General features: G+C 37.6%; 3 protein-coding genes and 1 long non-coding RNA gene across 4 annotated transcripts; 3 read left to right on the top strand and 1 right to left on the bottom strand.

The window, feature by feature from the left end:
- Positions 1–492: 492 nt before the first annotated feature.
- Positions 493–2,375, bottom strand: LOC121236048 (cytochrome P450 71A1-like). Its single transcript, XM_041132542.1, has 2 exons — positions 1,362–2,375; positions 493–1,253 (listed from the first exon to the last, which is right to left on the bottom strand). The coding sequence occupies exons 1-2, from the start codon at positions 2,295–2,297 to the stop codon at positions 630–632; spliced, it is 1,560 nt and encodes a 519-aa protein (XP_040988476.1). The 5' UTR covers positions 2,298–2,375; the 3' UTR covers positions 493–629.
- Positions 2,376–8,760: 6,385 nt separating this feature from the next.
- LOC121234563 lies at positions 8,761–10,335 on the top strand. Its single transcript, XM_041130532.1, has one exon. It carries the CDS (start codon positions 8,761–8,763, stop codon positions 10,333–10,335), a length of 1,575 nt encoding a protein of 524 aa, XP_040986466.1.
- A 773-nt stretch (positions 10,336–11,108) lies between these two features.
- LOC121234561 lies at positions 11,109–12,477 on the top strand. Its single transcript, XM_041130529.1, has 3 exons — positions 11,109–11,317; positions 11,433–11,520; positions 11,635–12,477. The coding sequence occupies exons 1-3, from the start codon at positions 11,109–11,111 to the stop codon at positions 12,475–12,477; spliced, it is 1,140 nt and encodes a 379-aa protein (XP_040986463.1).
- Positions 12,478–16,824: 4,347 nt separating this feature from the next.
- Positions 16,825–17,130, top strand: LOC121236050. The gene is made up of 2 exons (XR_005934644.1): positions 16,825–16,981; positions 17,099–17,130. It is a non-coding gene; the product is annotated as an uncharacterized LOC121236050 (long non-coding RNA).
- Positions 17,131–27,409: the final 10,279 nt, after the last annotated feature.

Raw genomic sequence — 27,409 nt, 5'->3', positions numbered from 1 at the left:
ATAGAACTCGACTTGGTTTGAGCTTGGTCCTGGGTTTGAATGTTACACAACATGTCTTAAATTTTATAAAATACCTAAGATTTTTTTGTTTTGTAAATTTGTTCTAAGTGTAGCATTTTTCATTAGATGACAACCTTTCATTTCATTAAGACAAAACAATAAATTCTAGGTTTGTTTGGAAAGTGAGATCATCCCATCTCATTTTAAATTTTTTTATAATTTCATTCCCAAACATATCATTCAAATACATACTTTTCAATTTGAAATTTTTAATTTTTTATCTAATCATTACCTAAGCATTACAAATTTTTAAAACTTTCAAATGAAATATAAAAAACAATACAACTTTTTTAAATTTTAAAACAAACATAATATTGAAATATTATATTCTTACAACATTTTTATTCAACTTTTTCTTTATTCTTTCCCAACACTCAATAAAACATCTTTAATTAAAATAATTTCATTACTATTTATAAACTATTTTACTGCTATTCACAAACTATTTCACTATTATTTACCGAATTCTCATCTGACCACCTCACTATCATGTCCTATATAGATGAGGCAAATCACCACAGGAAAAGTCATATCATGAACACAACTCATGTGAATCTGATCTGGATGTATCATGGGGAATACAATATTGCTACAAGATGAAGAGGAAATTTCTTAGTCACAACAAGTGAGTAGTTAACTTCACTCATGTCCAAGTCATGATCTTCGCCCTGCGCAATTGGACTAGGCAACCTCCAGTCAAACCAACACAAGAGGTTGGCAATCACATACTCAATCGTAGTAACACCGAATGTCAACCCTGGGCATCCCCTTCTCCCACCTCCAAATGGGATGAATTCAAAGTCTTGACCTTTAAAATCAACTGGGTTGTTTATAAATCTCTCAGGAAGGAACTCTTCTGGCTTATCCCATAAGGTAGAGTCCCTTTGGATTGCCCATGTATTGACAAATACCTTGGCTTTTGGCGGAATATAATAACCTCCTAATATCACACTTGATGATGTTTCTCGAGGTACCGAAAGAGGAGCTGGTGGATGTACTCTGAGAGTTTCCTTCAAGATACATTTCAAGTAATTCATTTGATTGATGTCATTCACATCTATTTTTGACTTCATTCCCACCACTCTCCTCACCTCGTCTTGAGCTTTTTTCATGATATTTGGATTCTTTATGAGCTCTGCCATTAACCATTCTAAAGTTGTTGAAGTCGTATCACTTCCTGCGACGAACATGTCCTGAGTTTTGAAAAGAGAAACATTAGCTAAACGTATGTGCAGAAGAATATATAGAGATTGGGGAGGGAGAGAGAGAGAGAGAAAATAGAGAGGAGAGAAATTAAAGACCAGTAAGATTCCTTTGAGGTTGTCTTCGGTGAACTCAAATTCGAGCATTCCATCCCTTTGAAGTTGAAGAAGAATATCTACGAAATCTTTCTTATAAGGCCGGTCATCATTACAATTCCTTGTCTTGTGTTCTTCAATCACTTGAGCAAAAAATACATCTAATTCTCTAAAAGTAGCTTTGAGATTCGGAATGAACCCCGTAAGAACATCAATCCATCCCAAATAAGGGAAAAAGTCACCCAAACAAAATGATGTCAATAGTGCCAGTATCCTTCTTGATAGATGTCCAAAACTTCTCTTACCATTTTCTTCTTCAAACTTCTGGCCACATATACATCTTGAGACTATGTTGTTTGAGGTTGCAATGATCATCTCACTTAGATTAACATGAGTCTGTTTGATATTGCACGACTCGCGTATCTTTTTCATTAATGAATCAACTTCTTCTTCCCTTACATTCTGAAACGATTGCACTCTTTTAAGGCACAAAAGCTCAAGGACACAAATCTTCCTAACTTGTCTCCAATACTCACCATAGGGTGCGAACCCAAGGTCAGTGCAACCATAGAGTAAGGTGTTGGCGGCTGTAGTTTGGGGCCGGTTTGAGAAAACAATATCATGCGACTTCATGACTTCTCTGGCTATATCGGCAGATGACACTATCAAGGTTGGAGTATGACCCAAGTGTAAGAGTATCATGGGGCCATACTTCTCAGAAAGGGCTCGAAAAGAGCGGTGTGAGAGCTTGCGAAGCTGGTGAAGGTTGCCTATAATTGGAAGCTTTGGTGGGGAAGGAGGCAAATTGAGTTTGGTGGTTTTAAATATACGTTTGCAAAAACGCTGAAATGAAAAGAGAAAGAGTAGAGATAGGAGGAGATAGACGGGTACTTTGTGTAGCTCTTTCCATGATTGTATGAACCAATGTTGCAGGGCCATTTCCTCAGTGTTCTGCACTTGGCTACGCGGCTTTTTCAGTTGTATATAATGCGTGTTAATTTTTCGACACTTGATATATATATACAAGTAACAAGCGGCAGAATCTTGGCTTCTTGAATTTGGTCGTCAGACTCAGATGATCAGCTTGCGCCATCTCTTGTCGGATTGTTGGGGAAAAGGTCATTACATTTTCAAGAGCCTGTCTTCTCTCCGATCTCACCTCGGATCCTCTATCGCTATCTTCTCTCTCTCTCTCTCTCTCTCGTTCCATGTGGCATTTCTGAAGCTTTGCAGCGAGACACCACCATGCATGCGTGGATTCCTCCACACCATGACACCTTGTCTCTCCCTCCGCCATTTTCTGCAAAACCAAGCCGGCCATCTTTTTCATAACTTGTAGCTCTCGTCTTACGCACGCACTTTCACCATACTATCATATCTGCTTGTAATATGTGTACAGAGTAGTACAGGCAATATCTGTCTTGTCAGGAAGTACGTAGTGTTCTCTTAGAAATTTGTGGGAGAAAAGAATGAAGGGAAAATAGTCTTCTATTTGGGTAGGTACCGTACGTGTTCCTTAAATGTTTTTGTACTTAAGAGGATAATGATAAGTTAATTGTTTTCTGTCAGTTATTTTTTTTCAATTTTTTTAAATTAATGATTAATGATTAAAGAAATAATTATTAATACAGTTTTACATTTTTTTTAATTTTTCTTAACCATTAAAGATATTAAAAGTTATTTAAAAGAAAATAAAAAAATAAAAATTTTAAATACACTATAAAGTAGTAAAAAGTTGGTAATTAAAAGGATAGTAAGCATATCATTATCCTACGTAAGAACTAAGCGGTGTTTGGAAATAATTTTTATTTAATTTAATTTAATCTAATCTTATTTTATATTCTTTCTAAATATTATTTAAATATAAATATTTTCAATTTAATTATTACAATTCTTTCAAACTAATTATTATAATTTTTTTAAATTTTTAAGAAAAAATAAAAAATAATTCAAAATTTTCAATAATCTAAGGATGGATGATTTTTCCTTAGGATCGAGTCAATGATGAAATGGATCAACGCAAGAACTTGTTAGAGTACGCAATTTCTCAAATCCTTTTTATTTCCTTTTATTATATGTAATAATTGAATTGAGATGTTTGACGGGTTCACTTTAGTTATAAAGTGACTTGGATTGATGCAATAATCTATTAGATCTAGTACATTTCGTTTAAAATAAATTTACAAAATGATAAACCACGTTAAGTCATATCATTTTTTGAATTTAGTTTTGTATAATTACTTTATGTAATACTTTTCTATATTAATATCACAATTAATTGCATATTTTTTTAACTATGTTAGTATGTTAATTAAAAAGTGATTATTATAAGACAAGATTAGCACAAAAACTAAGGATCAAGAAAAAAGGAACGAAAGGGCATATCTTTGGATATTGACACTACAAGAAAACTGAGTTTTACCAGCGATTATAAAATCGCCGCAGAAAATATCGACGCAAATGATATCAATCGCGTCGAATACAAACTCGTTGCCATGGTGTAAACTCGCGTCTGTCCTTAAACGCTGTGTTTTCATTAATTAGATTTTTTACGGCGAATTAATTAGTTACTTGTGACGACTTTGTGCGTCACAAGATGAAAATTTTCTTTCGTCGCTGTGATTTTCGCCACAATTGAAGCGCACGGGCACCAAACACACGAAGTGCATTTGATTTTCCCCCCAACTTTATTTCTCCCCATGTCTGCCCACTTCGACGCGCGAGAACTCTTCTGCCCACCGACCCATTGCACCAAAAGACTCCATTTCCAAACCCTGCAAGCTCCAACCACTCCAGTGTTCTCTCATGGCATCAGCTCCCCCATCGTGAGCTTTTGGCCCATTTTCCGAGTCCATTTCCCCACACTGGCCTTCTCCCTTCTGTTCTAGGTTCACAAATTTCACAGAACTTCAAATCCCACAATTGGCTACCCTAGTGTTCTCCACTGCTTCTATTCTCTCTCTTTGGGAAGCTAGGTCCTACGTTTGTGGCTCCCCTTACAAATTTCAATTTCGTGCCTCCATTTCGACATAGAAGGTAGAATATATCCGGGGTTTTCAAGAATAATCGATCGTGGCTCCAGGTATCTCTTGCTGCCATTACATTTATCTTCCCCCCTCCACAAGTAGGTTACATTACAAATTTGTTGTCGTCTTTAGATCTACAATAATTTTTTCCTTCTGTGAAACTGATGTGCACGTTCCTCTATTTTTGCTGTTTAATGTTGTGTATGATCTGCCTCGTGTGTTGGAGCGGCTGAATCAGTTGTGGGCATTAGATAATTTTAATTCACCGAATATTGTTTTTTTTTTTGGGGCTTATCAGAAGCTTTTTCTTGTAGAATTTATGGCTCAGTTTTTGGCTTATCAGAAGATTTTTCTGCTAGAATTTATGGCCCAGTTTTTGTTACCGTATTTACTGTAAGTTAGTGATTTCTTATAATGCTTGAAGAAAGTGCTGCCATTTTTCCTATAGTATATGAATTTCTGAAGTTGTTGCACAAAGTAGGGGATTTCTACACGCTACCATAGCTCATTTCACTGGAAAAGGTCTGCTTATATAACTTACTAATGACAAGGATTAAAAAAAAATAGTATTTGGTGAATTAAATATTGCTAATCGCTTATGAAAAGGTCTGCTTATGAAGATGTGCTAAAAGTCCTAAGATATAATTGTAGGACACATTTCTTTAAATCTAGTTGCTTATGGCAACTAGTCTTTAGTCTGTGTCGTGTAAACATGGGTGGTTTGCTCTTCCAATTTATGCATAAATTGAAAATGTGTTTGTGTACGTATAATGTAACTGTGGCCATCTAACGTATTTAAAAAAAAAAATACAAAACAATCCTATGTTAGACTGACTAATAAACAAATGGTAATGATTTTGGAATCGATAACATGGGGGAATTCAAAGCTGGATCAGTGGTGGCTTTTAACTCATTGGACTACAGATTGGAACCCAATCCTTTTGTTTAAAACAGGGTAATTTGTCCACCCACTAACTTGAATGGAATGCCTTCACAACACAGCTTGGGATTCCCCACCTGATCTGAAATTCAAAGCATCTTCTTTGAATTAGGGGACTAATTTATAGGCTTGGAATCAAAGTTTTTCTTAAGGTGGAATTGATTGTATGATCTAAAAAGTGTCAACTTTGTGAAGTTCTTTATCTATTCTCGTTAAGCTTCGAGTAACGCTGCTATATAAAACAATTATATGTTGTGACTTGATGGTTCTTATGTCAAATCAGATATTTCTTATTATAATCTTGATATAGATTCGTTGGAAGATGAAATGATCGTTTGAAAAATTAAAGTGGCAAAACTTCCCGTCTGTTATAAACCATAGTTTAAGCTGTCTCTTTCTTTCTTATACGTAAAAGTCTAATCTCCAACCGAAATATACATGAGAGCATTATTGCACATTATTAGATAATTTTTTAAAGGATCCATAACTGCTGCCTGAAGAGAAGAAGCTGATCATCTGCAACAGCATTTCCAACGAACCTGTTAAAACAATACCAACATTACTAATTTTGTCAAAACCACTTGTGTGGGCCCTAAAAGTGTCTTATTTCTGTCACAAGTCGGGGACATTTATACTTTTGACATGGATGTCAACTTACTACTGCTCATTATGATTTAGACCCTTAGAATTGGAGGCTGTTGGAATACAAGAAGTTCAATTTGTGAATCACTCTCAATTCTTGCAATTAAAAACCCATCAATATTTTGTCTTTAGTTTTAAAACTTCAAGAAACACTCCATTACCTTCTTACTTGGATGAATCATCTTCTTGATATAAACATAAATATTGTGGGTTCATATTGGAGTAAGTAGTTAAGAGGTGAGGTGAGGTGAGGACTCATAGGCAGCCATGATTTATCCTTAACAGGGAAGGGATAGGGAAGGGGAAGAGGGGGGGTGTGGTTGGTTTTGGTCTGGTGGCCTTAACCTTCAGTGGATGATGGAGGCCTTTTGATATTGGGCAAGTCTTGTCTGTTGTCTGGTACTCCTGTGAATGATGGCAGAAAATCGTTATCAGTGTTGCTTAAACAAAAACCTCATTTTCTTGGGTTATTGCTTCTCATCATTTATTGGGCAGTCCCAAGTTGGCAACCCTGCATGTTACTGATCCTTATAAGAGATATCTTTATTAGTCATATGGCCTTAAGCGTCATTTTATCATCTGCAACGATGATGATCTTCTTGTGTGTTATGTGATACAGAAAACTCTGACACCGTGAACCCATGCATGCTTGGGTGGACTGTTGTAATGTCCAGCTTTACTAACCTGAATGCTTGAAGGTACTGGGTAAAAAGTGCATGTCTATTCTGTTGATGTCTGTTAGTATGGAGCTGTTTTTAATGTTTTTAATTAAACCTCGTGCTACATGCATGATCTAGCTAGCTAGCATTTGATCCTATAAAGCTGTAATGAATAAAATATTTATATACATATATATATGTTCCTTGGAGTACAGGGATTATAAAATTAGTGTTAAAACCAATAATTATTTTTACGCATGAAAATGTATGAACCCAAAATCTCTTATATTGGTCTCCCCCAACCCACTGATATATCAAAGCCAAAATCCAACAAGTGGCTACTGCTAGCCACTTAGCCTGCTATTAGAATCTGACCAAAAAATTCAGTATATCTATATATGATTCACATCACGCAGTTGATATTGTGAGCGGATAATTTTAATGCATTTAATATATGATATTTAACATCATTGTCTGATATCAAGCCTTTTATCTTTTATGTGAGTGCCATTTGAAATATTAAATGTACATACAAAAAAAAAATTATAAGTTAAACTTTCTGATCTATATTTGTTGCTAACTAGGCTAACTAATATTAGTAGTTGGCTGAATTTAGTTTTCATGGTTAGATTGTTCATAGAAAATGAAAACATACAAATTACAGTCCATAATTAAACTATAAAAATCTCTTAACAATCTCTTGAAGTCTCTTACTATATGCTGGTTGGACAAGCATATATATCTGAATTGATTATTGTTCTCTTTTCAATCTTTAATATTGGTTTCTATATATATATGTTTCTGGTATTAATCTTAGATTCTGTGATATATTTCATGGCATTTTCTTTATGCAGTCTTTTTTATTTCTTACAATTAGCTGTTTTCTAAACAAATGCTAATGTGTGTATAATTAGGAAAATTTATCGAGGATGATGTGCCATTTATAGTTGGAGCTTTCTGTGCAACTGTCTTCTAGAAGATCTTATTAAAGAGGCAGGGAGCCCTTTTGAGGTAATTACTGTAGACATACGGCCATGCCTGTTTCTATTGCCTACATAAACTGTTTATATATGAGGAACAATAGGCATTTGTTTGACTCAATTGTGTTTTGCTCATCTCGGCCAAGTCTAGTTGTTGTAGCATATGGCTTCTTTTACATGTATATGTTACTTTAATGTAATGACTTAGTTTTAAAACTTAGTTTTCTTAATTTCTGGAAAAGAAGCATACCGAGTACTAAATACGTCTTACTTTGTATTGCTAAGTTGTGATACACAAAAGGAACACATAATTTTTATCGAATATTGATAGCGTTTTTGTTAATTGTGGTTTGATTCAAGTTAATATTATTTTGTTGTGGTATTATGGTGTGTAGATTAGACAGTGATGAACTATATATAAACCATATCATAAGGCATGGGTACTGTTGGATAAACTATATGTAAGTGTTATATAGCAGTGAAACAATCTTATTTTACATGACAACATTAAGTGCAGTTTATCTTATTAACACTATTTAATTTCTTATTATGGGTGGTCATTCACTCAAACAATATTCTACTTACCAGATTCTCTTGGAGTTGGTTTTTTGTTTTGGGTGATGTTGTTCGTTTGTAAGTCTATATATATCATGTGTATATACATACACACACACAGAATATGGATATATATATATATATATATATGAGAGTGAAGGTGGTGGACATGTAGTTGGCCATCGACGGTTAATACTATCACCGTCAAACAATATTTATCCAATATTGATAAATACATATATATCAATACACATCAATATTTTGTACAAAGGACAACTAGGGACTACGTAGCTAGCGTCATCATCAAACTTGACTCACGTTAATTCAGATGACAACTGGTTCCGGTACCAATTTTTGATCTATATGGAATCGCATGATCATAAACAAGACGAAAATAAAGTTTAGTCAGCCAATTATCCTTGAAAATTTTTTTAACTAGAAACCTTCTTAGATGCCTAGATAGCCACATTCATAAATCATCTTCAAGTTAAACATTTATTCTCCTATCCAAACATTTGGCCTATGGTGAGTTTTTCATCGAACATATATATTTACGGTCTCTGCTTAACTAACTTTCTTCCCCACCATATATTTGTTTAGATGGACAAAAGTTGGATGAATGATCCCGATAGGCTTGTATCACCTGCATACGCCGAAGGCGTTAAATATTTCCTCTCACAAGCACGAAATCATGCAAGTGGAAGGGATCGCATTCGGTGTCCATGTCGTGCATGCCTTAACAATCTTTGGTTGCCTCTATTTGAGGTGGAAACCCATTTATTTATTAAAGGGATCAACCCAGATTACACCCAGTGGATATTTCATGGGGAGGATGAGACAACATTGTACGTCAGTGATGATGATATTGATGACGATATCATCCAAGAAGACGATTACATAGATGACATGCAGCATATGTTGGATTACATCCGGGCAGGCACCTTCGTTGATGTGCCCCAAGATAGCACTCCTGCGCCGAACAGGCCATCAATTACTGGAGATTCACCAGTACCATCTTTTGACCAGCTACTAGAGGATGCCCGACGTCTGCTTTTCGACGGGTGTACAGAATTTTCAAAGTTGTCATTCGTTGTCAAGTTGTTACACATCAAATCAATCGGTGGATGGTCAATTAAGTCATTTGACATGCTCCTTGATTTGTTGAGGTCTGCCTTTCTTAATGCCCTCTTGCCACAATCATATGAGGAGTCAAGGTCTTTGGAGCGCGGTTTGGGCTTCAAGTACCACAAAATCCATGCGTGCCCCAACGACTGCATCTTATTTTGGAAGGAAAATGCTGCTCTTAATGAATGCCCTGTATGTAAGGCTTCGAGGTGGATACCAAATACACACGGGTCACGCGCGATACCTCAAAAGGTGTTGCGTTACTTTCCTTTGAAACCGGGATTGCAGCGCCTCTTTATGTCTGCAAAGATAGCAGGTGATATGCGATGGCACAAAGAGCAATGGACTATAGAAGATACTTGTATGAGACATCCGGCCGACTCTGAGTGCTGGAAGAAATTTGATGAAGATCATGGTTGGTTCGCTGCGGACCCTCGCAATGTTAGGCTCGGTCTGGCAAGTGATGGCTTCACTCCATTCAACAACTTGGCTAAACCTCATAGCATTTGGCCAGTGATCCTTGTCCCCTATAACTTGCCGCCGTGGTCATGCATGAAAGACCAATTCTTCATGACATCTCTGATTATTCCTGGCCCAAGATTACCAGGGAATGAGATCGATGTATACTTGCAGCCGTTGATCGATGAACTGCTTGAATTTTGGGAAGATGGGGTACCTACATATGATGCCTCAACTAAGGAGACATTTATGTTGCATGCTGCCTTATTGTGGACAATCAATGATTTTCCTGCCTACGGAAATCTATCTGGCTGGTCAACAAAGGGAAAATTGGCTTGTCCGTCTTGCAATGCCGACACAGACTCTAATTGGTTGAAATATGGCCGAAAACATTGTTACATGGGACATAGACGTTTCTTACCACTAGATCACATATGGAGAAGGAGGAAAGGGTTGTTCAACGGTAGAGAAGATCATCGCATGCCACCAAGGGATATAGGAGCTGAAGATATTCAGACTCAATTGCAGATGATTGGGATGTTCAGTTTGGGAAATCTCATAGGAAGAAAAAACGCACTGCTGAAGAGCTGAACTGGACAAAGTGTAGCATATTCTTCGTGTTACCTTATTGGTCAACCCTTCGACTTCGGCATAATTTAGATGTTATGCATATTGAGAAGAATATTGCCGATAACATCTTATTCACTTTAATGAACAGTCCAGGAAAAACTAAAGATAACATCAATTCAAGGCGTGACTTGGAGATTTTGGGCTATAGAAAAGAATTACACTTGAGGCATGATGGTGATCGTGTAACAATGCCACATGCACTGTACACATTACACGGAGATGAAAGGAACAAATTTTGTGAGTGGCTATCTGATATCAAATTTCCAGATGGGTTCGCTTCCAATATCTCGAACTGTGTTTCTCTACGTGATTGCAAAATCTCAGGGTTGAAAAGCCACGATTGTCACATTTTCCTTCAAAGACTACTCCCTATTGCTGCTGGGGGGTATTTAAGAAGTGACATTACCTTGGCTTTGATTGAACTTGGTACTTTCTTCAAAGAGTTGTGCGCTCGAACACTGGATGTCAATCGCCTATCCCAACTCCAAACTGATATTGTCACCATTATATGCAAACTGGAGATGATATTCCCTCCTTCCTTTTTCGATGTTATGGTCCACTTAGCTGTCCATTTACCCCGTGAGGCCAGACTTGGGGGTCCAGTACAATATAGGTGGATGTACCCATTTGAGAGGTATCTCGGCAAATTCAAGCGGTATGTTAAGAATAAAGCCCGCCCAGAAGGTTCAATAGCCGAGGCCTACATTCACACCGAATGCTTGACATTTTGCTCTATGTACCTCAAAGACATTGAGACGAGATTTAATCAAGCGGACCGCAACATTGATGCTGACGAAGAGGAAACGTTAGATGGGTACAGAATTTTCAACCAGAAAGTTCATCCCTTGGGCATAGCTTCTAACGTGCAATTAGAAGATAAACTCTTTAGGGCAGCCATCTGGTACGTGCTCAACAATTGTGCGGAGATTGGACCTTATATAGAGTAAGCATTAATGAGTCTACTTAAAATCAACTTCCATTTGATCTTACGAACCTTTTATGAACCCAATACCAACTAACTTGAACTATGTTGCTTCGCCTCGATGGTGGACATGCAGGGAACACTACGAGAAATGTAAGGTGCAACACCCAAATTGCATTAATCGCACGCATCAAACTGAGTTTCCAACTTGGTTCAAGCAACGTGTAAGTTCTTATCCATCCCTATCTAAGTTGAAATGCTATAGCATTCATTTTATATGCTTGAAAATGCTGAACATAAACGTTATGAAATGTGATTTTTTTTGTTTTTTTGTATAGATCCAGGAACATCGTACCTCGCATACACTTGATGTGTCTGCTGATTTGTATGCGTTAGCTTGCGGGCCTGACCGTTGGGTTGCAACATATGCTGCTTGCATAATAAATGGAAAAAGGTTTCATACGAAGCAGCGTGAACTTGGCCGGCGTACACAAAATTCTGGGGTGTTGGTAACAGGTGATGAGGTCACAAATAACGTGGACTTCTACGGTGTTATTAATAATATCGTAGAGTTACGCTACATGGAGTGGCGTCGGGTGTACCTGTTTGAATGTGATTGGTTTGACGTTGGTGATCGAAAACGAGGGGTGCGGGTGGATGACCATATGATTGGTGTCAACATGAACAGGACTTGGTATAAGGATGAACCATTCATGTTGGCGAGTCAGGCTGATCAATGTTTCTACATAAGAGATTTAAGGGCGAAAGGGAGTTGGGGTGTTGTGCAGAACTATGCAAATAGGAATGTATACAACATTCCACCACAGCCGAGGGTTCTCGAAAATATTGATGGCGAATCAAGTACTCATGATGCCGATCAAGAAAATGAGTCATCATATTATTATGAACCAGTGCAGTGTGATAATACACTTCAAGTGGCAACTCCACTGAATAGGCCTGATATACTACCTAGCCATGTCTATGCACGAGAAATCATGGATCTGGATGGTCAACGAAAGCATGCAATAGGCTTTATTAATGATGACATGATCACTTCTGATTCTGGAAATGCGGCCAGTGAGGGGGAATTTTCAGATGAGGGCGACCTATCAACAAATGAGGGTGAACATTCAGATGAGGAGGACCTATCAACAGAGGATGAGTCATCATATGATTTATAATTACAACCCAGGAACTTCGTTCATTTAAGGTTGAGATATTAGATATCTTGTTCGAAATTCCCATGTGTACATAGACACTTGAATATATGAGATTGTTTGAAATTGGTATGTGTATATAGACAGTTCAATATGAGATTGTATGAAATATATGTTTTGATTTATTTCTTACCACCATGAAGGATTTGCTTTCTCCTAGCTCGAACTACTTATCATGCAAATAGCAAACCTTATGCAGAGAGTAGTATATTGCTTTTACAACATCCATACCTAATTTAAACGAAGTCTAACATATGATTTTATTTGCTTCAGGTGACGTTCAATACCGGGAGGCCGCATGAGGAGCACTATGCATTATCAAGGTATATATTTTGAAAATTTAGTGAAATTCGTCTGTCTATTTTATGCTCATAGTGTAAGGGTTAGTCTACCCAAAAGTAATTGAAAATGGTAGATAAATGATCTTTTTTACGAACCTGTCTGTGACTTTTATTGATTATTATGTATCAATTGACTTATCAATTTTATCATAATGCTATTAACTCGTACTCGTGCAGGTAACCAATCGGGACCCAGTTCAAGAGGCGGAGGCAGACTTCGAGGTATTCGTGGAAGGCGTTATATCCCAAACTCAGGTCGTCACATCCGACCACGTGGTGCGAAATTATCTTCATATCACAGCACGGAGGAGTGTAATCAATCTTCCTCGGATGACTCAACACAGCCCCCAAGTCCCCCGCCACGCGCTAACCCAAATCACGCGCCAGAACCTATTCAAGAACCCCCACCAAATGCAGTGGAACAATCACCTCCTAGGGAACAAATTGGTCCATGTTTTTCCAATACTTTAATTTTGAGGGCATTATCATGTTTGTGTTATTAAGTGTGAATATTCCACATTACACAATGGGGTCCACTTATATATTGAACCTTGAAATACAGCTGCAAATACCCCCGCGGAGGCCGTAGCAACGTAGGAACAGAGGAGACGAACTCGTGGGCCAGCTAAATGCATTTTCTTTGAGAAGCTAAGGAAGAACGGGAAAGTGCAGTTGAAAATAAATAATGGTGAGACAGCCCCATGTTGTGAACACGCTTCTATGTTCACAACACGAGTATCGTGGATTGTTAAACAATATTGTGACATGAGTTACAAGCGTTGGTCGGATGTCCCACAAGCGATTAAAGAGGAGCTCATCGACCGTGTTCGGGTAAGTGCATGTTACTCTTACTGATTATTTGAAAGTTGTTTATGTAGTATAATCATCGCCCAAATAATGAGATGACACATAACCCAAATCATGCTGCCTTATGTAGAGTGACTTTGTGCTTGACTGGGATCGTGAAAACCACCGATTGACAGTGACAAAGGCCTTACGTAAGCGCTTCAACTCCTTCCATCACGACTTGCACAAGATTTATCAATCATATGGAAGCCACGAAGAAGCGTTGGCTCATGGAACCAGCTTGGTGGACCCCATTGTATGGGTGAAGTTGTGTGAAAGGTGGGGCAGCGATGCCTTTAAGGTACATACGCTCTTTCTCACATATAACCATATATGTTTCAATTTAATATGTCTAAATATTGTTATGGCAAATCTGTTTGTCTATCATAAGTAATCTTCCCCTGATGTGTATGGCAGAAACTTTCAGCTCAAAATCGGGAGAACCGCCACAAGCAGGCGATTAATCACACATCAGGACGTAAATCATTCGTCCGATTACTTGCGCAAAAGGGATCTCTAAGAGAAAAGGATCTTTTCATTTCAATAGACCCAAGAAAATGCACTTTACTTGGAGATTTTTGTGATGGTATTACATTACTGTTGGGTAGTGGTTACTCACTTATTTTGGGCTTAAAATCCTCATGTCTACCACAAAATAACGTTTTCTTATATATATTATATTCTTATACTCATTTGTCACATATGTAGCGCACTGAGAATGTGAATTTGGTCGACTTTTACAAAGAGACGCGATGGTCTAAAAAGAAGAATGCATTTGTCACAGAAGATGCAGAAAATACTTATGTGAGTAGTATACTTACAGAAGTTGGGATCTAAGTTTCTTTCTATACGTCATAAATGCAAACATAGCACTGAACCTAGATTTGTTAATAATGGTTGTTTTGTCAAATGTGCAGAAGGAGATGCAAGATAGGTTGGATGGCCTAGGACCAGAGCCATGTAGTGATGAGGCAGCAGCGGCTGTCTTTAGGGAGGTTCTTGGCCATCGACCTGGTTATGCACGAGGACTTGGGGAGATGGTCATCCCCGAGTCAAGTAGACAGCGTGACAAACTTCAAGTGCAACAATACATGTCTGAGTTTGAAAAGCACAAGAAAGATTCTGAACAGTATAAGAAAGATGCTGAACAATATAAGAAAGATGCTGAAGCCTACAAGAGTCAGTTGGATAAAATGAGGACAGAGATGCGGGCTCTTAGGGAGCATTAGATACAGAACGACAACCTTATGCAGTCTTTCTTTAGGGCGTTTCTGTCATTCACTGAGTCAGTTCGACAGACTCAGTGTAACGATTCCCCCGGCCCATAAGGGGCTTCTCATATTTTGGAATTTTTTGGGTGGTTTTTTGTGACACCGGAAAGATATGAAGTTAGGGTGTCGACGGGTCTTTTGGGTGGTTTTTGTACTTAGTCTATACGACATTGGGCTATATATATATATAGTACTATATATATATATATTTATATATAATGGGATTGAGGTCTACACCGGGGAGATAACAAGTTTGGGTGTCCTCTTTTTGTTGGGGTTTGAGCATATCTTCAGACTCCATACCTGAACCATTAAGTGTAGGACAGGTTCTCCTCTATCTAGTGTCCATGTCCCTTTTAATCACTAGTAGACCAGGACTGAGATCTATATCACGATCATGATATTAAAGTTAAATCCCAGTGTAAGTTCCTTAATTTAAAAACTTCCTATTTCATAAACTAAACGGTACAAATACTTGACTATTTCTGATTTGGTTTGATATGCTCTGCAGTGATATGGTGTGTGATAAGGAGAGAAGCAAGGAAAGAGACAGGAATAGGGAAAGGGACAAAGATAGGGACCGGGACCGTCATCACGCGCGATCGCCATAGGGATCAAGTTCGCAGTGAGAGAAGGGAATGGGGCAGGGATAGAGATGATGATGATTACCATCGAAGTTGGGACGATGACAGGTAGTACATGAACCGATACATTTTGAATTATTTATCGTGTATTCCTTTATTCGGTGTCCATGGAGACAGATTGCTATGATTTTTCGTGATTATGGAATTGTTTGGATTGATTTTATTGTTGAACTATGCTCGCAACATCACCTTTTGTCATGGAAAATGCCGGCTGCAGTTTATGCATATAATTTCATAGTTATTTACATTTTCATGGTTATTCCTGAGCCTGAAAATACAGTAGGTGAAAATGGAGGAGGACATGTAGGGCATAACAGCCATTTTTTCTAGCTTGGAAAACCCCACCTTCCAACACCCCTATCTATTTTTTCTTTTTTCTTTTGCCCACCAAGTGGAGACACCTTGCCTAGGAGATAGTGGAGACGAGAACTAGAACACACCCTTAAGATAATGAGGGTGTTTTATGGTTATGCATCTTTTTATTTATTTTTTACATAGAATAAGAGCAGTAGATACTAGAGTTGGAAAAATGTCTAGGCTTAATTAGGCTCATGAGTAATGGATGAATAAAAAACCATGTCCATCAAAATAGAAGTAAAACCAGGGGCGGAAATTCAAATGAGCTGTTTGAATGTGAAGTTTAAACACTTTTTTTTTTTTTTGGTTTTTTTGAGGATTACACAATTGTTGATTCTTTTCCCTTTCGAATCAAAGAAAATAGTTTAACTCTATTTTGTCTCTGAAATGGTAATGGGCATCAATAACATTCAAAGATATTCCAAATGTTAACCTACTTTCTAGTACAAATCATTCGTGATGATTTGCCCCTTATATTTGTCTTAGTAGAAGTTCATGTGGTGTTCAATGTAGGTGGTTATGGAACTTTGGAAGAGCTACTTGAAGTGATAACCTGGGCTCAACTTGGAATTCACGGGACAACCGGTATTAGACTTTTGTGCATTTTCTGCCTAATCCAACGAACTTAACTCCTTCGAAAACTGCTAAGTTGTTCTCCAATATGCTTATTCAGATGACTGATACTATAACATTTTCACAATTTGCAGAAGTTGATGGATATTATAATTTGCTGCTGTCATTTATTGACAAAGCAGTGGAAGAAGGATTTGTTAGTCCCAGTGCTCAGTTTGTTGATGGTTATGTATTATTTCAGATGTAGCTTACTTGCGCATGGATTTTATTTGACTTTGTTGTTACTATTATCTTCAATCTCCCTCCTCACCTAATTATCGTTTGAATAACTTGCTTTACCCAATGATCATAATTATCTCAAATGTTCTACTGCAGTCTGTTGCAACATATTTAAGTCATGTTATGGCTGCAATTGGAGGAAACACTGCTGGTCCAGGTATTCTGCTGCTTGAGTTAAATTTGTCTTCATAAGCTACCAGCCCTTTTACTTGGATGGTTTCTCTACCAATTCTCTCTTTATCATCTCTCTCTCCCTCTCTCTCTCTCTGGGCAGGAGATGCTGTTGTCAATGTTTACATAAACCATGAAAAGATTTTTGCTTTCGTGGAGATGATATCTGTTGAGGAGGCTAGTAATGCAATGGCTTTAGATGGTTGTTTTTTAGGTGTGTATTTTGAATTGATGGACATTTGCATGTCTACCCTTGACAAATTGGGTTAGTACATGACATGGGACTGACCTCTTTCATTCTTTCTACTTTTTCTAGGGTGCCCCTGTTAAGGTGAAGAGACCTAGTGCTTATAACCCATCCCTTCCTTCTTCCACTTGGTCCAAGCCAGCCCAATCCTAATCTGAACCTGGCTGCTGTTGGGTTAACAGCGGGATCTGCAGGTGGGCTTGAGGGGCCTGACCGCATTTTTGTGGGGGTCAGCCCCATCCCTTGCTGTTCATGTTTGCTACCTTTATCGATCGAAGACTTGATGCAGAACTGTGGGTGCTAATGCAGATGAACGGTCCCACTTAAATAGAGTTGTGGAACTTGGTAGTGGTTATTTTAGTGGCTAGTAGAGTTGATTACAATTTGTTATGACCGTGATGGTTATTTATTATTCTAGATGTAGCTCAGTTTGTACTTGATATGAGAATATAACACACCACCCCCAGTGTAATACATATGAGTTTGGTTGTTTTGTTGATGGATTTTATTTTGCATGTGTTTTCGATGTTCAACTTGAATAAATGAAGCAGAAGTTGGTTGAATGTTGCATTTAGGAACAATAAAAAACCAGGCCTAGTAAGAAAATTGGGTCATCAAGTTTTACTGGAATTCAGTTTTTCCGGCGAATTTCAGGTTTTTAGCGGCGATAAGTTTTTCGCCAGTAAGAAAATAAAAACGTGGTTGTCCAATACCAGCGATTTTATAATCGCCGTTATCTGAGTTTTCCCAGCGATGTTATGTTCGCTGCAAATGAGTTATACTCATTTGCAGCGATGTTAAAAGCGCTGGTATTAATATATACCGGCGAACTTTAATCACCGCAACTGTTCTTTCAATTCCGTAAATCATAGTACAGCGATTTGAAAACATCGTTGGGAAATATTATTGTCGGCGATTTTTTCTCTTTTAGCGACAAAAGTTAATCGCTGGAATTAATATTTCCCAGCGTTTAACAATTGAATCGTATCTTGATTTTGCGGCGAATTTTATTCGCCGGTGATAAAAATATTTGACGGCGATTTTTGGGTTCCGTTGGAGTAGATCTAAAGTGGGGCTTTAATACCGGCGAATTTGCAGCGATTTTTTAATCGCTGGTATAGGAATTTTCCAGCGATTATGTATGTTTTACCAGCGAGAATGAATCGCCGAGAAAACTCTGATTTCTTGTAGTGTGAATAGAACATGCTTAATTATGCACTGTTCTAACCTATGCTTCTTGCAAAATCTTCGATCTTGTACACTCCCATGCATATCCTCCTATATACTTGAATGGAATATGCAATATATATATATATATGTGTGTGTGTGTGTGAAATCCTCTCACAACTCTGAATTTTTTTCTTTTCTGGGCGAGTAAGGTTAAACTAGGTGTATGAGCTTAACTTTCATGTCTACCAAGCTGGTTCTGACAATAAATTGGATGTTCTTCATCTTTGGTTATTCCCAAGCCAACTTCACTTTCCAATTTTTATGTCATTTGCATAGATCATTATATTAAGCTTATGAATAATTGAACCTGAGTCGTTATTTCTATATACATATTAGATATTATTCACTAATTAGTAGCATAATTAAGTCTAAATTTCAAATCAACAGTTCCATTTTAGGCCTATATTAGATCTTTATAATGAGTCCAACGTCTATCGGGTGCTCCCAACGGGAGCCCTCAGCAGTAGCTCTATTGTTACTCATATATAAATTATTAAATGTATAGATCAATCCAATTAATCAGGTGTTATATATATATAATATAATATATATATATATATATATATAAGTGGTAGCTCTAGTGTTACTCATATATAAATTATTAAATATATAGATCAATCCAATTAATCAGGTTACATTGTGCTCATAAAAGGATAATACCATACTAAGCACCAAAATCGTGCCTTTGAAGGAGTCATGTCATGTAGAACACCTCAATCTTTATAAATAGACCACCATGTACTCTATACCAAATGATTCATTTGTATTAAGAGAAGCTAATCTCTCTCTGACTTAACCATCAGAGCCATCCACCACTGGGTTCTCTGAGACTCTCTCTATGGTTGCAGGTTGGGAGAGTGCGTTGTAGGTATCGCCGGAAATTGTATCAACATGAATAATGATAAAAACTAGATATTTTCTTTTAATCAATGATTAAAATCCTCTCAAATTTGGGTAACGTGTAGTGAGAAAGTGATATACATATAAAATGAGTCTTATAATATTTATTAATTACTTAATAAGTCAAAATATATTCACACAGAAAACAATAAATATTCTAGAGTTGACTTCATATATTCTCTCTCTCCAATATGAAGCGCTTAAAAGGAAAAAAAAGTGGATGTTTGATTTTCAAATGTTCCATAATGTTCAATGGTGGAATGTTACATAGAAAGTTTAATTTCTAGAAAAATGCTTTTTACACAATTGTTTTAAATCGTTGGGATTGTTTTTCCACTCATGTTGTGTTATACGTTGAGGTCCAAGTTAGGGTTTGGAGGGACGATGGCGGGGTTGCGGTAAAGTGGATGGTTCGAGATGCAAGAGTTAGAAGGAACTGTAGTCAAGAAGTCAGTTTAGTTCAAGTCTTTAGTGAATGGTTGGATCGAGGTTGGCTTGGGTTAAGTAATAAGAAGTATGTTAGTGTGGGCTTAGTTGAGTAGGCCGTGGGCCTTAGTGTTTAAGTACTTTCATGTGGTTGTAGTTAGGTCTTAACCCATTTTATTACCTTTTTTACTGCTTTAAGTGTGTTGACCTTTGTTACACAAAATAGGATAGTTAGTTAGAGGATTTGTCAGTATATGTAAGTGGGATGACACACTTGTAACAACATGAAAAATCTTAATCAAATTATATATTTCTTCTTTTATCATCTTCTTCTTTCTTCGAGAGGTGCTTAATTCCCTTGAAGTGAGCTCATTGGTTCATTAACTCAAATCAAGAGTGTGTTACAAAATTGGTATTAGAGAGATACTGATATCCGTGCTAATCAATTACAAACCATGGCTGAGGGCACAAGGCTAAACCAATTACAAGATGGGCTCACTGCCTATAGAAGTCATCAAATTCCGAATATCAAAATTTACAAACAGAGATGCCAACACTAAAGAGGAAAAATGACTCTATAGTATAATAAGTTGCAATCTTGAGAGTGGAGTTGCAGAAAAAAAAATTTGAACAATAATAAAAGAGAATCTTTTGCTGGCAGTCCAAGGAGGGATGAAGCTATTAACCGGCAAAACTTGGGTGAGATCCTAGAATACTAAAAAATCCAGACCCTTGCTTAGGAGACTCAACTAAACCACCAGTATAAAAACCCCTACCAATCCAAAAAGTAAACCAACACCAAATGAAGGAAAGTTGGGAGAAATGGCTCTGTTATTATTGTGATGTCAAGTGAAACCCTACTCATAAGTTCCAAAGCCCTAAATTCTATCTCTTGGATGAGGTATTACTAGATAAGGAGGGCCGGGTGGAATCAATAGAAGTAGTAGCTGAGAAGGAGAAAGGACCTGAGGTGATTGAATTGAATAATAATCTAGAAAACCCTGAGATTTCATTACATGCCTTGATAGGCTCCCATAATTCCAAAACTATGAGATTAAAGTCCAGTGGATAACTATTTTGGTTGACATTGGTTCTACTTATAATTCCTTGGACCCAGTTTGGCCAAGAAGGCCAAATTACCCCTAGATTACATTGAACAAGTTAAGGTGAGGGTAGCTAATGGTGAAATGTTACCTAATGAAGGGAAGTGTAAGGAGGTTAAAGTTAAAATCTAGGGTATCACTATGACTGTTGATGTACATTTATTGGTCTTGGCTAGATGTGATATGGTGTTAGGTATACAATGGCTTCGAGAGTTGGGGAACATTCTATGGAATTTTGGAAAACTCAATATGAAGTTTAATTTTGGGGAAAAATCTATGAAATTTCAAAGAGTGATTGCAACACAATTAATTGAGGAAGATTCCCATAATAAGCTTAATAAGTTGAAGAAGAGAGGAGTTCTTTTATAAAGTAATAGAAGTAGAGATGGAAGGGAACCAAAATCTGGAAATAAAACTCCAACCGCAGTTCAAGTGCTAGTATTCCAGTATGCAAATGTGTTTTGTGGGCATAAAGGGCTTCTCCTTAGAACCCCTGACCATGTTACCAATATAATTCTTGACACCAAGCCTATCTCAATTAGACCTTATAAATAGCCCTACTATCAAAAGGATGAAATTGAAACAAAATAGTCAATGAGCAATTGAACTCAGGGGTTATACAACCCAACCAAAGCCCCTATTCCTCTCCAGTTTTACTTGTGAGGAAGGTTGATGGATCATGGAGGTTGTGTGGACTACCTGTGGTTAAGGAGTTAATGGGTGAATTGCTTGGTGTTGTCGTTTTATCAAATTTGGATTAAAAGTTGACTTACCATCAAATTAGGATCAAACCTTCTAATGTGCATAAGATAGTATTCAGGACCCATGAAGGATACTACGAGTTCCTAGTCATGCCCTTTGGCGTAACCAATGCACCCTCTACCTTCCAAAACCTTATGAATGAGGTATTTAGTTCTTATTTGAGAAAGTTTATACTTATTTTTTATGACATTTTGGTTTACAACGAAACAAAAGGTGAGCATGTGGAGTAACTTAAACTGACCTTGGAGACCTAGAGACAACATCAACTGTATGCCAAACAATCCAAGTGTCATTTTGGGTGCAAGGAGATTGCTTACATGGGCCATTTAATTTTGGCCCTAGGATTGAGAGTTAACCCAGATAAGCTACAATTTATGGAGGACTGACCCTTGCCTAACTCTCTAAAATTATTTAGAGGATTCTTGGGATTAATTGGATACTTGTAACGCCCCGTTCCCGGAGGTCCAGAGAGTTAGCTCTTGTAACCTAAATATCAACTCAAAATCACAACTATAAATAATTCAGAAACTCCATAAAAATATTCATTTACTCAAACCAAATATCTATGTTCCTTCATAAGGACAATACATAAATTCTTAATAAAATAAATTGAAATTCTCCAAAAGACTCGAAAATATCCTTAACTCATCAAATCAAAATAACTGAAAATAACCAAATTACTAACTAAGACTCTCAAATAAAAACTTGTACCCTTGGGTACTTATTCCTTAGCGAACATCAAATCTCTATAATACTGCCTACTCTTGCTCTCCAGTAGAACCACCAAGATTATCTGAAAAATGTTTAGAGATAAGGGGTGAGTTATCAACAACTCAGTAAGCAGAGAACATATACGAGTGTGTAAACATGAGCATTTACAGATATCATAATGCAGAACAAAGCATTTTTATTTTCAGAGTGCGGAAATAGAACATATTATCAAAATATCAGAGTGAAGATTCCGAAACAATTTCATTCAAAAATATCATTTGGCATAGCATAAATGATCATCATCATCATCAGCACATCATATCAGAATAGAAGCCATGTATAATTCCCGTGGTAGGGTTGTGCGTTTGCGAATAGTCTGGCAGAAAATAAATCACTCTGTCACCAAGGTGTGCACTCAAAACAGAAACCACTACTATAACCCGTGGCAGGGCCATATCCACTATAATAACCCGTGGTTGGGCTGTATCCACTATTATTACCCATGGTTGGGCTGTATCTACTATTGTAACCCGTGATTGGGTCGTATCTACTATTATTACCCGTGGTTGGGACGTATCCACTATTATAACTCGTGAGAGGGCCGTAACTGAATAGAGCGGAAACAAAATCAAATTCAGAATCAAAGAGTCATGCCAAAGGTTTTCAGAAATTACATCTTATCCAAACAGAGTACTGAACAAAATCATATTATCTTCGTAATCAAAACAGATCCAAAGGATATTTACAATATTTATGCACAAATTTTCATATTCGCTCTTTTTGCATAAATCAGAAATGGAATGTCAAAAATAAGCTCATGTCTACCTCAGTCATGACAAAAATGTTTTCTCTTTCATCAGAATTCAATGAGTAATGACAAACAAATAACTGAGGCTATTTCTACATTTCTTTTCAAAACATATAATGCACATTTTCATAAATCAAGCCCAGTTCATTTTTGTTTTTATGCAAATTCTAGTATAGGAACCCCGTTTATCTGGACTTCTTAGCTTTTTTAGAATTTTCTTAAGAAATACCGAACAATAATTAATCGTCACCTATAAAATAATCACGTAATTCTCGTAAATTTCTAATTAATCTCATATTTTGATATTTAATCCAAAACTTCTAAAATAACCTATTTAATTCCTCAAAACCTAAAATTTCATAACCTTAAATTATGAATCATCACTTTCTAAAATCATCAATATTGATTTAATAACTTTGACCAAAACATTTAAAAGTATGACCTATTTATTATTGAAAACAAATTATAAAGTTTAATACTAGATAATATAATTATCCCAAAATATTTTAAAATAAACCATAACTATTTTTATATAGGCTAAATCATATCTAAAGTGTAAAAAAAACATTACACCAATATTATTTGCTCTTAAAATAAATCTTTACTTAAATAATATGTTAAAATACTTATAAGAGTGTAATCCTAATTATATAAGAGTGTACTAATACATAATAAAATTTTAAAAGCACATTAATATAACATGTAATAAAGGGTATTAAGGTAATTTCATTTAATTCTTTGCAAACCAACAAAACTTGCGTAAAACAATTAAAACTGCATGGCAGGGCTTACTCAAGGAGGAAAAATCATGCGGCAGCGTGCGACGCAGCGAGGAGCTAGAAGTTTAGCGACGTAGCGGTGGTGATCTCGGCGGAGCATTGGAAGAGAGAGAGAGTGAGAGAGAGAAACATGGTGAGAGAGGGATAAAGGCATGATATAAAGAGTGACACACGGCGTGTGCATAGAGGTGTTACCGAGAGAGAGAGAGAGAGAGAGAGAGCGGTGGTTGAGACAGCGGGGTGCAGATCAGTGGCTATGGTGGTTCTGATTGAAGGTGGGGCGGTGGCTGTGGTTCATGGTGCATCCAAAAATGCTCTGTTTTTGGGAGATAAAACATAGGATTTTAGCTTGGTAGAAGCGGTGGGTTGCTGTTTCCCGAAGCTGTGGAACGCGGTTCTGGTGGTTGGTCTGGGCGGATGTTTACGAGGGGTGGATGAACTGGACGGCAACTATGTGGAGGTGCTAGGGTGGCGCGGCAGTGCGTGGTGCGGGCTTCTTGCAAGCACGGGTTGCGTCGATTTCATATGGGGCAATGAAAGTTCTGGGCGGTGCACGATGGAAATGGGTTGTGCTGCGGAATGGAAGCCGTATATGTGTACTGGTGTAGCGGCACTGCGGTTCACTCCTGTTGCTGGACGTTTTGAAGGTGAAAATATAGAACAAAAATCGAGAAAAACCCTAGAGAAATAAAAGGGCGAGACGTGCAATAATGCAAGAGTGTCGAGAAACAGGCGTGAACTAGTTGTGGGAGGGTATACGTGCATGAGAGATGCCTAAATAGATTATTGAAACCCAAGGAAAAACAGGAAGAGGTGTGCATGGCGTGATCTCATCGGGGCTTTAGGGCTCGTTAAAAAATATTTGTGCCTTGACTTACATCCATACTAGTCTAACTCGATCCACAACTTGTCAGGCCAAAAACTCAAAAAATAAAAGCCACTTGTTCCATAAGAAATATTTTTACCGAAGAAAATAATCTGAAAAAATCAAGCCCAATAAAAATCCATAATCCAAAATTTAAGGCCCGTAGTCTATTCCCAAAAATTACTCGTTAAAACTCAGGCTGCTTTCCATTCATAAAAAAAAAAAAAAAAATCAAACACAAGTTTCATGTCGGACCTAGGTGTTATTGGATATTACTGCAGGTTCATCAAGGGTTATGAAGGGATTACTGCTCCGTTGACCAGAATTCTCAGAAAGGATAGTTTCCATTGGTGTGAAGAGGCCAAGATTGCCTTCCATCGGCTCAAGAGAAGGAGCTTTTTGATCTTGTTTCAGCAGTGCTTAAGTTGAGGCCATACGTTTTGGTGCAGACTTTTGTGGTTAAAAATCGACCAATAGAGTCTCAAGTATTTGCTAGATCAGAAGGTGGGGACTCCTATTTAGCAATGGCATATCACCAAGTTATTGGGGTATGACTTCTTAGCAGAATACAAGAAGGGTTCTGAGAATAGGGTTGATGATGCCCTATCCAGAAAGAAGAAGGGGGAGGAAAGCACCCTGATGATAATTACATTTCCAACCATGGGGTGGGTTGAGGAACTAAAGGCAACCTATGCCACAGATGACAACTACAGACTCTTATCAACCTATTCCATGAAAATAAGTTGAGCTTAGAATATACTATAAAAGAGGAACTACTCTCGTATAATAACTGACTGTACATCCCTTAGAGGAAGGAGTTCAAGAAGAAATTGCTAGAACTCACCCACACTAGCCCCTTGGGAGGACATTCATAGTATGATAAGCCAATTACTAGGATAAAAAGGGAATTCTATTGGCCAGGACTTAAGAAGGATGTGAAGAGATTTATTCGAGATTGTAATCTATGCAAAATGGTGAATGTGGACAATACTCACCCCAGTGGGTTATTAAAACCACTTCCCATACCGTTCCAACTGTGGACTCACCTCTCCATGAATTTTGTAAAGGGACTCCCTAATTCAAATGGATTCAACAACCTCTTGGTGGTGGTGGATAGGCTCACCAAGTATAGCCATTTTGCCACTCTTAAACATCCATATACAACCAAGAGTGTGGCTAAACTATTTCAACGAAATACTTTTAAACTACATGGGTTACTCCTTTCCATCATATCAGATCGAGATAACACCTTTACCAGCCATTTTTGACAAGAGCTGTTCAAACTACAAGGAGTTCAGCTAAATCTAAGCATTACTTGCAACCCACAAATAGATGGGCAAGTGAGGGCTATTACAAGGGATGGTGTTAGTGTTTTTTTGTAAATCCCGAGTGTCGGTTTTTTTACCATGGTATTCCTCCGCCATAAGTGAGCGCTATTAATAAAATTGGGATGGGGTCACTATTGGACATGTGGCTTCCGACTCTTCTATAAAAAAAAAAAGAAAAAAAGAAAGAAAGAAAGAGTAGAAGTAGTCAACATGACTCTAAAAATTACCTAAGATCTATCTCAGGTGACAGACCAAAAGATTTGTCTATGTGGGTAGACCTAGCTGAGTGGTGGTATAACTCCACCCCACTTATGTCTACGAAGTTGATACCATTTGAGGCCCCCCCTCCCCGGTGGGTGACCTAAACTATGTACCTAGGACTACCAAGATGGATGAAATAGAGAGTACTATTTGATCCAAAGACCAAATCTCACTATTGCTATGCCACAATATGCAAAATGCCCATGAATGCATGGAGAGCTACACGATTTCTAAAGAAAATAACAAGAATTTGAGGAGTGGGTATACCTCAGATTGCAACCTTATCAACAAACATCAATGAGCCACCACCGTAAGCTCAATTTATCCCCTATCCCCTAGATATTTCGGTCCCTTCTAGGCGTTGCACAGGGTGGGAACTGCTGACTACAAGTTTCATTTGCCCCAACTTCCTGCATCCATCCCCCATTCCAAGTATCCCAGTTGAAGAGAAATCTAGGCTCCAAGTTCACCGCCATTCCGTCTTTACCACCAGTAGACGACCAAGGAGTCCTCAAACCAGAGCTAGAAGAAATCCTAGGACACTAAATGATGAAATCTGGGAATCAGGCCAAGGTGAAAATTTTGGTTCGATGGCAAGGACAAGGAAGAGATGACGCAACTTGGAAGATGCAGTCATAGTTGAGGGAGACATTTCCACACCTTGCTGGCAAGATTTTCTGAAGTAGGGGGAATTGTTACACGCTGAGTTCCAAGCTAGGGTTTGGAGGGGCGATGGCGGGGTTGTTGTAAAGTGGAGGGTTTTAGAGGTGAGAGTCAGAAGGAATTGCAATTGGAAACTCAGTTTAGTTCAAATCTTTAGTTAATGGTTGGACTGAGGATGTAGCAGGCTTGGGTTGAGTAAGAAGAAGTCTGTTAGTGTGTGCTTATTTCCAAGTGTGTAGTTGAGTAGGCCTTGGGCAACTCTTGCCACCATTTATGTAACAAGAAGGTCATTGGATCCATGCTGCCTTTAGCTCTTCTTTCTACCACAAAG

The sequence above is a fragment of the Juglans microcarpa x Juglans regia genome, chromosome 6D (genome assembly GCF_004785595.1).
Source record: "Juglans microcarpa x Juglans regia isolate MS1-56 chromosome 6D, Jm3101_v1.0, whole genome shotgun sequence".
NCBI lineage: Eukaryota > Viridiplantae > Streptophyta > Magnoliopsida > Fagales > Juglandaceae > Juglans > Juglans microcarpa x Juglans regia.
The sequence above is the reverse complement of the archived record's forward strand: the minus strand, read 5'-3'. Positions and strand labels throughout refer to the sequence as shown.

Coding starts and splice junctions, on each gene's coding strand:
- LOC121236048 (XM_041132542.1), bottom strand. CDS start 2,297: ATGGCCCTGCAACATTGGTTCATACAATCATGGAAAGAGCTACACAAA. Junction 1,254..1,361: donor ACCTCAAAGGAATCTTACTG/GTCTTTAATTTC, acceptor TTCAAAACTCAG/GACATGTTCGTCGCAGGAAG.
- LOC121234563 (XM_041130532.1), top strand. CDS start 8,761: ATGGACAAAAGTTGGATGAATGATCCCGATAGGCTTGTATCACCTGCA.
- LOC121234561 (XM_041130529.1), top strand. CDS start 11,109: ATGTACCTCAAAGACATTGAGACGAGATTTAATCAAGCGGACCGCAAC. Junction 11,318..11,432: donor GAGATTGGACCTTATATAGA/GTAAGCATTAAT, acceptor GTGGACATGCAG/GGAACACTACGAGAAATGTA. Junction 11,521..11,634: donor CAACTTGGTTCAAGCAACGT/GTAAGTTCTTAT, acceptor TTTTTTGTATAG/ATCCAGGAACATCGTACCTC.